A 10,812-nucleotide genomic window follows, 5' to 3' on the forward strand; every position below is an offset into this window, starting at 1 on the left:
TTCAGGTACTTCATGTGTTCCAGCTCAAGCACATCTGATGCAACCAATGAAGCCCTTGATGAGTTTAGCATCAGGTGTGCTTGAGACAAAACCTGTTTTGTGTATTGGTGCTGTTGTCCGGGATTCTATTCAGGGGGTGAATAATTTTGAGACTGGAGAAGTCATTGTAAGTTGCATTTTCAGTTGAACTTGGGGAAACCACTTGAAGCATTCGTTGTGTCGAACTATTTGAATTGTTCATCATTACAGCTGAAAGTCTGTACATTTTTAAACTAAACCTGATTTGCAATGTGGTTTGAATAAGTTTGATAGCGACTGTAGTTACAGCTCTGCGTTCCTGTGACTGCTTATGCAGCAATTGTAAATGGTAAGTGGTCTGTAATTATATAGCCTTAACCTGTATATATATAATTTTAACCTTGGTGGTTCTAGAAAGTGCTTTACACTGCTTCTCATTCACCCATTCACGCACACACTCACATGCCAGCAGAGGGCCCAGCAGAGGTGCTAGCTTGCCATCAGGAGCAACTTGGGGTTCAGTATCTTACCAAGGACACTTCAGCATGTGAAGCATGTGGGCTGGGAATTGAACCACCAACCCTGCAAGTAGTGATCAACCCACTCTACCACCTGAGCCACAGCTGACCCATTTGTAGCTTTTCTGTGAATGTGCGGGTCACCAAGTCTGGGTGCTTGGCCCCCAAAAATGCTGCCTGCTTTTATTATCCATCCATCCATCCATTTTCTGTAGCACTTATCCTACAGGGTCATGGGGAACCTGGAGCCTATCCCAGGGAGCATGGGGTACAAGACATTCACACTCACACTCCCATTCACACGCTATGGACACTTTGGACATTCCAATCAGCCTACCATGCATGTCTTTGGACTGGGGGAGAAAACCAGAGTACCCAGAAGAAATGGGGAGAACATACAAACTCCACACACACAGGGCAGCGGCGGGAATCAAACCTCCAACCCTGGCAGTGTGAGGCAAACGTGTTAACCACTAAGCCACCATGCACCCTGCTTTTATTATTATTATTAATAATAATAATTATAATAATTGTTATTGTTGTTGTTCAGGTCATCCATGTGCTCAGTTCGGGCTTTGAATCTGGACTGTGGATAAAATTGTCTGTCCTGAAGGCATAACTGTAAACTCATAACTGAGAGTTCTTTTTCCATGGTTTTACATTTCTCTCAACTCAGAGTTAATATATAACTCTTCCAAACAAGTACTAAGATGCCCAAATGGACGTTGCACTTTGACAAACACCCCTGTCCCAGTCCTGCTGAGTCATCTTATATGTTAGAGGTTTATGGGGTTGATCAGGGACATGACATATATACACCTGAGCATCTCATTGACTGAACACTTTCCATTAAACACTTTCTGACTGATGAGAAGGAGAGATGAATCTTCTCCTAAATGACCAGACTGATGAACCGTTGCACCTTGACCTGTGCTTGGACGAGCTTTCGCCTGAGACAGGGATAATCGAGCTGCTCAAAACCCTGAGACCACAGTGGAGAGCTGAGGATATCCAACTAAAGGTTAGCTAGCAAGTTAGCACAATGTTGAGTATGAATGTTCTGGACAATACGTCAGTAAGTAAACGAGCATGTGCAATATTACTCTTCTTACAAGTGCAAACAACTCATCATGCTTGTGCTGTACCCTGAACTTCTAAAGCTAGCTACATGACAGATGTGTTATTTTGCTCAGGAGAAAGGTAGAGTCCTCTGTAGAGACTGTTAGCAAGCTTGTACACGTTTTATGGGTATTTTAAGTTTGCGTGTGGTTTTTCTAAACACAAACCCTTTAATATCACTGGAATCAAACTACTCATTACAGTGGATAACTGTGAAGAAGCAAAGCAAACTAAAGTAACATTCACTAGATAAACAGTATAAATCTAACAATAACTGTTTATCACTGTATAGTGTTATTTATCTGACTACAGAAAATACTTTTTTCTGATTGGCTGGCAGGTTCATTAGCTGTCTGCTTAGCCTGAGCTCCCTGTGTGTAATCATGCAGACCCTCCCACAAATCCACAAAAAGCATGTAGACTGGATTAGCGTATTCCCATGACCCCTCACAAAGCTGTGCAAAAATAAAGAGCTGGTCCTCTGTCCCACATCCTGGGTGGAATCCACATTGTTCCTCCTGAATTCTAGGTTCAACTACTGAATCCTGGCAAAAGCTTTTCCCGGGAGTGTGATCCCCCTGTAATTGGAACACCCAGTTTTTAAAAAAGAGATGACTATCCAGTCTTCAAATCGAAGGAGACTGCCCCAGATCTCCATGCAACATTGTGGAGGTGTGTTAATCACACAATCCCAACCTTATCCAGTGCCTTCAACATCTCTACCTTAAGCCACTGGTATACTTTGTTTTTTTTATGCGTATGCTTGCATATGTGCACAGTCGTACGAATAGCCTTTCAAAGTGTACTTCATTTGACATGTACGCGTACACAAGCAGTCGACGCTTGCACTATCCCTCCTGGCCTACAAGAGTCAGTACAGTGCAGTAAAGCAGGTCTTCTGTTGTGAAGGATGACAACGAAGAAGAATCACAACAACACGAAGAACAATGATTGTGTAATCTCTCACCACGACTAGCACCCGTATACACATCCTAATACTCTTTAAGGCTAGAATTATACACTTTCTATGTACTTTCTAACCCGCACTCGTTTCCGTCTCTTCCGTTTATTTAGTTTTTTCTTCGACTACCTTGAGAATCAACAGCCCTGGGTCACTGTTGCCACCTTGTGGAACAACTAAATAGTGCAAAGGAATTAAATGTACAAAGTACACACGGTTATAAAAATCTGTTGACATACAGAACGCGTGTACTCTGCTGATGATAAAATGTGTGTCACGTGTACTGTATCCTGTTGTGAGCAAATGCATAAAAAGTGAAGTATAGTTTGGGCTTTAATCTCATCCATGCCTGCAGCCTTGTTCTTGGTCTGTAAGGCAGACTATATCTATTCCATCTGTCCAGCACATCTGCTGCCTGACTGGAATTTCACCTGACCCCCCCCCACCCCCCACCCCCCCTTCATATTGTGGGTGGTGAGTCCACAACAGGCCTCCAAGTCACCATTTCAGGCAGATTCTGAGCAGGATTACTTGCATTACATTACAGCATTTCACCTGTGGATACCACCCCATGTTACATGTCCAGTTACCCTAATCCAGACAGGGTACACTTAGTCTTTATATACCCTCTATATACCCTTTATATACACTATACCCTTTTTATGGGGATGTCTAGGATCACATTGATGCTCAGATCTTTTCATCAAGAGTGGCTGTACTGGGAGCATGACGCACCTGGTGAGACAGCTCTAGGGTTCACCAAAGTACATAAACCCCTTCACCATGACACAGTCATCTAATATTAAATGTGAAGGTAGGAAGTGGTGTGTGTAATGGTGTTTGTGATGGTGTTTGATGGTGTGTGTGAGTAATTTTATGTGATTGTGTGGTTTGGGTAAAGGTGTGTTTAATGGACTGTGATGATGTGTGATGGTGTGTAACAGTGTGTGTGATGGTGTATAATAGTGTGTGATGGTGTGTAATGGTGTGTGATGGTGTGTAATAGTGTGTGATGGTGTGTGAGGGTGTGTGATGGTGTGTAATAGTGTGTGATGATATGTAATGGTGTGTGAGGGTGTGTGATGGTGTGTAATAGTGTGTGATGGTGTGTAATAGTGTGAGATGGTGTGTAATAGTGTGAGATAGTGTGTAATAGTGTGTGATGGTGTGTGATGGTGTGTAATAGTGTGAGATAGTGTGTAATAGTGTGTGATGGTGTGTGATGGTGTGTAATAGTGTGAGATAGTGTGTAATAGTGTGTGATGGTGTGTGATGGTGTGTAATAGTGTGAGATAGTGTGTAATAGTGTGTGATGGTGTGTGATTGTGTGTGATGGTGTGTAATAGTGTGTGATGGGGTGTGATAGTGTGAGATGGTGTGTGATGGTGTGTGATGGTGTGTAATGTGTGAGATGGTGTGTGATTGTGTGTGATGGTGTGTAATAGTATGTGATGATATGTAATGGTGTGTGATGGTGTGTGATGGTGTGTAATAGTGTGTGATGGTGTGTAATAGTGTGAGATGGTGTGTAATCGTGTCTGATGGTGTGTGATTGTGTGTGATGGTGTGTAATAGTGTATGATGGGGTGTAATAGTGTGTGATGGGGTGTAATAGTGTGTGATAATGTGTAATAGTGTGAGATGGTGTGTGATGGTGTGTGATGGTGTGTAATAGTGTGTGATGGTGTGTAATGTGTGAGATGGTGTGTAATAATGTGTGATGTGTGTAATAGTGTGAGATAGTGTGTAATAGTGTGTGATGGTGTGTAATAGTGTGTGATGGTATGTAATAGTGTGTGATGGTGTGTAATGTGTGTGATGGTGTGTAATAGTGTGTGATGGTATGTAATAGTGTGGTATGGGGTGTAATAGTGTGTGATGATGTGTGATTGTGTGTAATAGTGTGTGATGGTGTATAATAGTGTGTGATGGTGTGTGATGGTGTGTAATAGTGTGAGATGGTGTGTGATGGTGTGTAATAGTGTGAGATGGTGTATAATAGTGTGTGATGGTGTGTAATAGTGTGAGATGGTGTGTAATAGTGTGTGATGGTGTGTGATGGTGTGTAATAGTGTGAGATGGTGTGTAATAGTGTGTGATGGTGTGTGATGGTGTGTAATAGTGTGTGATGGTGTATAATAGTGTGTGATGGTGTGTGATGGTGTGTAATAGTGTGAGATGGTGTGTGATGGTGTGTGATGGTGTGTAATAGTGTGAGATGGTGTGTAATAGTGTGTGATGGTGTATAATAGTGTGTGATGGTGTGTGATGGTGTGTAATAGTGTGAGATGGTGTGAGATGGTGTGTGATGGTGTGTAATAGTGTGAGATGGTGTGAGATGGTGTGTGATGGTGTGTAATAGTGTGAGATGGTGTGTAATAGTGTGTAATAGTGTGAGATGGTGTGTAATAGTGTGTAATAGTGTGTGATGGTGTGTAATAGTGTGAGATGGTGTGTAATAGTGTGTAATAGTGTGAGATGGTGTGTAATAGTGTGTGATTGTGTGTGATGGTGTGTAATAGTGTGTGATTGTGTGTGATGGTGTGTAATAGTGTGAGATGGTGTGTAATAGTGTGTGATGGTGTGTGATGGTGTGTAATAGTGTGAGATGGTGTGTGATGGTGTGTAATAGTGTGAGATGGTGTGTAATAGTGTGAGATGGTGTGTAATAGTGTGAGACGGTGTGTAATAGTGTGTGATGGTGTGTGATGGTGTGTAATAGTGTGTGATGGTGTATAATAGTGTGTGATGGTGTGTGATGGTGTGTAATAGTGTGAGATGGTGTGTGATGGTGTGTAATAGTGTGAGATGGTGTGAGATGGTGTGTGATGGTGTGTAATAGTGTGTGATGGTGTGTAATAGTGTGTGATTGTGTGTGATGGTGTGTAATAGTGTGAGATGGTGTGTAATAGTGTGTGATTGTGTGTGATGGTGTGTAATAGTGTGAGATGGTGTGTAATAGTGTGAGATGGTGTGTAATAGTGTGAGATGGTGTGTAATAGTGTGAGATGGTGTGTAATAGTGTGAGATGGTGTGTAATAGTGTGAGACGGTGTGTAATAGTGTGTGATGGTGTGTGATGGTGTGTAATAGTGTGTGATGGTGTATAATAGTGTGTGATGGTGTGTGATGGTGTGTAATAGTGTGAGATGGTGTGTAATAGTGTGTGATGGTGTGAGATGGTGTGTGATGGTGTGTAATAGTGTGTGATTGTGTGTGATGGTGTGTAATAGTGTGAGATGGTGTGTAATAGTGTGAGATGGTGTGTAATAGTGTGAGACGGTGTGTAATAGTGTGTGATGGTGTGTGATGGTGTGTAATAGTGTGTGATTGTGTGTGATGGTGTGTAATAGTGTGTGATTGTGTATAATAGTGTGTGATGGTGTGTGATGGTGTGTAATAGTGTGAGATGGTGTGAGATGGTGTGTGATGGTGTGTAATAGTGTGTGATTGTGTGTGATGGTGTGTAATAGTGTGTGATTGTGTATAATAGTGTGTGATGGTGTGTGATGGTGTGTAATAGTGTGAGATGGTGTGAGATGGTGTGTGATGGTGTGTAATAGTGTGTGATGGTGTGTGATGGTGTGTAATAGTGTGAGATGGTGTGAGATGGTGTGTGATGGTGTGTAATAGTGTGTGATTTTGTGTGTGATGGTGTGTAATAGTGTAAGATGGTGTGTGATTGTGTGTAAGCAGATGTTTACAGAGGGCATAACGAATCAGCTGCTGGGCTGCTCAGTGAGCTCAGACACGGCCATGGTGTTGGTGCGAGTGTACGGACGAAAGACTGAGCTTTTTTTAGACCGTAAGAAAGAGGTGGAGATGCTGAAGCTGCTGCACTCACATGGCTGTGGCCCAAGACTCTACTGCAGCTTCCACAACGGCATCTGCTACGAGTTCCTGAAGGGCGTTACGCTGGAAGATGTTCTGCTCCAAGAGCCTTCTGTCTACAGGTGTGTGTGTGTGTGTTTGTGCGTGTGTGTATGTGTGTGTGTAAATGGTTACCCAAAGAAAAGGAACTTTAGAGTTAATCTTTCCCTGATGTGACTCATGTTACTGAACATGTGGAGTTAATGAGTAAAGCTCTGTGCTGATTAGAAATACTGTAGAGTTAAGAACATACTATGAACACAAACAAATATCCATAATATTTAATATTTTACTGTTAATATTTCAACTACAGAGCATCTTTTAAAATTTGCAACAGATTTTCTTAGGCATTAGCATTATTTTCCACACAATGCCAGAACACTGGTAGGCTTCGTCCCTCCCTGTCCCCCTCTTCAGCAGAGACGCTCCTCCATGCCTTCATTATCTCCAGGCTCAACTACTGCAGTGTTCTTTACAGACTCCCAGTGCAGGGTCGCAGCAAGCTACAGTATGTGTAAAACTCATCTGCTTGGGTTCTCACCCACACAAGACCATCTGAACACATCACACTCACACGGGCTCCCTGTTCCCTTTCGTATATAGTACAAGCAGCTTCTTCTGCTCTTTAAGTCTCTGCATGGTCTCGGCCCCACTTACTCATCTAACCTCCTCCCACAAACACCTGCACTCACGCTTAGATCCTCTGACCCTCACCTGCTTGCTGTCCCGTCCTCTCACCTCTGCAGTGTAGGAGATGGGGCTTTCAATGTCACTGCCCCTAAAATGTGGAATTCTTCCTCCATCTCCACCTCCACCTCCACCTCCCTGCACATCCCTTCAACACTTTAAAACTCAACTAAAAACTCATTTCTTCCATCTTACATCTGCTCACCCTCAATGGCTCCCTGTCTTATTATGGCCTTTATTGTTTAGTTTGCTAAGTTTTGTCATAGTTTTATATACACATATGTATTTTTCCCTTTTATTTTATGTTTACCTTTATTACTGACGGTTAAAAATGTTTAAATATGTTTTCCTTACTACTACAACTATATGATTTTTTTTTTTTTTCTTATAACTTTACTGTGTCCTTGGGTACCATGAGAGGTTCTTATAAATAAATAAATAAATAAATAAATAAATAAATAAGCAAAGTAATAAGTAAATAAATCAATAAATAAATAAATTAATAATAATAATAATAATAATAATAAATATAATAAATATAATAATAATAATAATAATAATAATAATAATTGTTGTTGTTGTTGTTGTGAATAATGTAACAGCTGTTAAATACTAGCCCTGTGGTGGTCTGTCTGCTGAGATTTTGAGACTGTTCACTGTTATGTTAAAATAAAATTAGGAAATTACGAATAATCATTTTTAAAAAGTAATAATATGTTCAAATGTGTGAAATTAAGAGTGATAATAAAACAGTATTTGTACATTTGGCTGTTGCTGTTTCAGACTGGTCGCAGTAGAAATGGGGAAAATCCATTCGATAAAGCCAAAGTCCAGCTGCTCTATGGAACCTGTGCTGTGGTCAAAGTTGGATAATTACCTGAAATTATTGCAGGACTGTGAAAATGATGATGATGTGGTACAGCAAGAGTAAGAAATCAAATCACCTACACACATATAGATATCGGACAGGAACAGACACAAACTGTAAAATGTATGACAGTGACACATAAGCTCTAATTAACTTGGAAATAGCAAGTTTGCTGTCGTTAATTTATCAGCTTTCTTCATAGGAACTAAACAACACGTGTTGAGAATGTGTGAATGAGCAGAGTTTATAAAGTGTATTTTACTGTATGATGTTGGTTATGAATATTTCAGTGTAGTCATGCTGTTAGACTTCATCCTGCAGTGTGTGAGGGTTGGAAGGAGCAGGTTCTGAGCACTGGGTTAGTTTGGGGCTGTATATAAAACATGCATAACCACCGCCTCAAACCACCATGCTGATGTGGAAGAGAGAGATTTCTTCTGCTCTTCGTTTCTTAAGTAAAAAACTGATGAGAGACAGGGGTGATAAGGGGCTGATGTTTCTGTGTTTCTCTTGAACATGTTTGTGATGCTTCTTACACAACCGCCTGCAAACATACTAAAGAAATCTTCTTATGTCAAAATGCCTTTTTTTGTCTGATGTATACTTCCAGATTTAGTCTCAGCTTCAGAGGCTCCGCCTTCGGCTCACGAAATCTCTCATATCTTTTGTACACTTTTCTCACAAGCGTCACAGTTTGCAGTCAGATTTTCTCTTCACCCTTCTGTATGTCAGATTCCAATGAATTTCAGAAGAAGTGATGTAACTCCTTTTACATGTATAATATCAGTTCTTGATGATATTCAGTTCGCAGCTGGACATTCCCAGCGTGGACGTGTTAATCAGTGAGACGGAGGAGCTGAAAAAACACTTAAAGAGAGTGGAGTCTCCAACGGTGCTGTGTCACAATGACCTCCTGACCAAAAACATCATCTACAACTCAGATGAAGGTGAAATGGCCTCTTCATGTGTGGTAAAATACAGGCACGTTCATGACACAAATAAAAGAGTCAAAGCTGAAGAAAGATGGAAATAAGAAACAAAGGATTGGACGTAAAGTTAGAAAAACACGTGATAAGACCTCAGAAAGATACTGTGAGACGGGTAACAGGATGGAAACAGTTCTAGAACCAGATCTGGAATGTACGCTGAGATCCACAGTGCGTGTTGAGACAGAGAACATGTGACATGTGCACAGAATTCCTTTATAAATGAAAGTCATTAGTGCCGAAATGTTCCTAGTGGTGCAAGAAAACACGCCCACGTTTGAATCACAACATGAATGAAATCACAGCGTAGCTCCTGTAACAGAATCACCGAGGAACGCGTAAGGTTAGAGAATACAGCTGTACCTAAACAACCAATATATCTACATTTCTGTATAAAACTCTTCTGCTCTCAGGTGGAGTCAAATTCATCGACTACGAATACGCTGACTTTAACTACCAGGCGTACGACATCGGAAACCACTTCAATGAATTTGCAGGTGGGTTTTTATACACACAGAAATGTGAAGTGTTCTGGCTGTAAGTCCAGATGAATTTGTTTTATTGTTTTTAGGTGTGAATAACGTGGATTACGGTCTGTACCCGAGCCGCGAGCTGCAGTGGGATTGGCTAACAGTTTACCTCCAGAGCATAAAAATCAACAGCCGAGTCGACTCACAAGTCACTCAGAGAGAAGTGAACACTCTGTACGTCCAAGTCTGCAAATTCTCACTGGTGAGTGATGATAATAACAATAATAATAATAATAATAATAAAAGAGGGAGAGACAGAGGGATACAGACAGAAAAACTGGGGGAGGGAGAGAGTGAGGTTCTGTGATATTTTTATTTCTGTCTGTCTCTCTGTGTCCAGGCGTCTCACCTGTCCTGGGGTCTGTGGGCTCTGTTACAGGCCAGATACTCCACCATCAACTTCAATTTCTTAAAGTGAGGGTTTTTAAAAATATTTTAAGCGTTTAATTTCCCGCATACTCGCATAAATAACACAACATAAACCCCAAAACACTCAAAAATAAAATAAAATTTAAAAATGAAATAAAATAAATAAAATTAAGCCAAAAATAAAATGTGCTCAAACTCCATTTGTTTACGCTGGTGCTACGAGACACCAGTTACTAACATGTACTGGAAGTCTATATCCTCCAGTTTAGCAACTGAATCTCACAGGGGCGTCTCCTGAGTCCCGCTCATTAACACAATTTACATAAAATAACAAACATTCATATTAACACATAAAAAAGATATTTTATACCTGTATAAAGAGCTGTGTGTGTGTGTGTGTGTGTGTGTGTGTGTGTGTGTGTGTGTGTGTTTGTTTCAGATACGCTGCTGCTCGGTTCAGCTACTACTTTAAGAAGAAGGAGGAGTATTTAGGAATGGCGCTTCCTTAATACCTGAATTATTAGATTTTTATTCCCTTCTCATCTTTTTGAGTGAAAATAAACTTCAGAATAAATAATAAAATGCTTTACTGTGAGCTTTGGTTAACTTTTTTGATTATACAGAGTTTTCTATTTATTTAAAGGGGGTTTAAATGAAAAATAATAATAATGTCTGGGGATTTGTTTATCTCACAGAAATGTGATGAGCTCAGGTCACACTAAATTACTGAGATCTTAAATAAATAGTGGTGTGTGTGTGTGTGTGTTTGTGTGTGTGTGTGTGTGTGTGTGTGTGTGTGTGTGTGTGTGTGTGTGTGTGTGTGTGTGTGTGTTAAATGTTCTTGACATCCAAAATATCCAGACAACCGGCAAACAACAGAAGCCTGA

General features: G+C 40.7%; 1 protein-coding gene across 1 annotated transcript; it reads left to right on the forward strand.

The window, feature by feature from the left end:
• Positions 1-1,291: 1,291 nt before the first annotated feature.
• Positions 1,292-10,520, forward strand: zgc:113516 (ETNK_euk domain-containing protein). The gene is made up of 8 exons (XM_017474642.2): positions 1,292-1,557; positions 6,312-6,568; positions 7,956-8,099; positions 8,845-8,987; positions 9,440-9,523; positions 9,598-9,758; positions 9,897-9,970; positions 10,365-10,520. The coding sequence occupies exons 1-8, from the start codon at positions 1,417-1,419 to the stop codon at positions 10,432-10,434; spliced, it is 1,074 nt and encodes a 357-aa protein (XP_017330131.1). The 5' UTR covers positions 1,292-1,416; the 3' UTR covers positions 10,435-10,520.
• Positions 10,521-10,812: the final 292 nt, after the last annotated feature.

Source organism: Ictalurus punctatus, chromosome 8, assembly GCF_001660625.3.
Source record: "Ictalurus punctatus breed USDA103 chromosome 8, Coco_2.0, whole genome shotgun sequence".
In the NCBI taxonomy this organism is placed as follows: Eukaryota; Metazoa; Chordata; class Actinopteri; order Siluriformes; family Ictaluridae; genus Ictalurus; species Ictalurus punctatus.

What these genes read in the sequence shown, in the direction of transcription:
- zgc:113516 (XM_017474642.2), top strand. Translation starts at nt 1,417, where the DNA reads ATGAATCTTCTCCTAAATGACCAGACTGATGAACCGTTGCACCTTGAC. An exon ending in AAGTCTGCAAATTCTCACTG is followed by an intron (nt 9,759 to 9,896) that starts GTGAGTGATGAT and finishes CTCTGTGTCCAG; the next exon opens with GCGTCTCACCTGTCCTGGGG. An exon ending in ATCAACTTCAATTTCTTAAA is followed by an intron (nt 9,971 to 10,364) that starts GTGAGGGTTTTT and finishes TGTTTGTTTCAG; the next exon opens with ATACGCTGCTGCTCGGTTCA.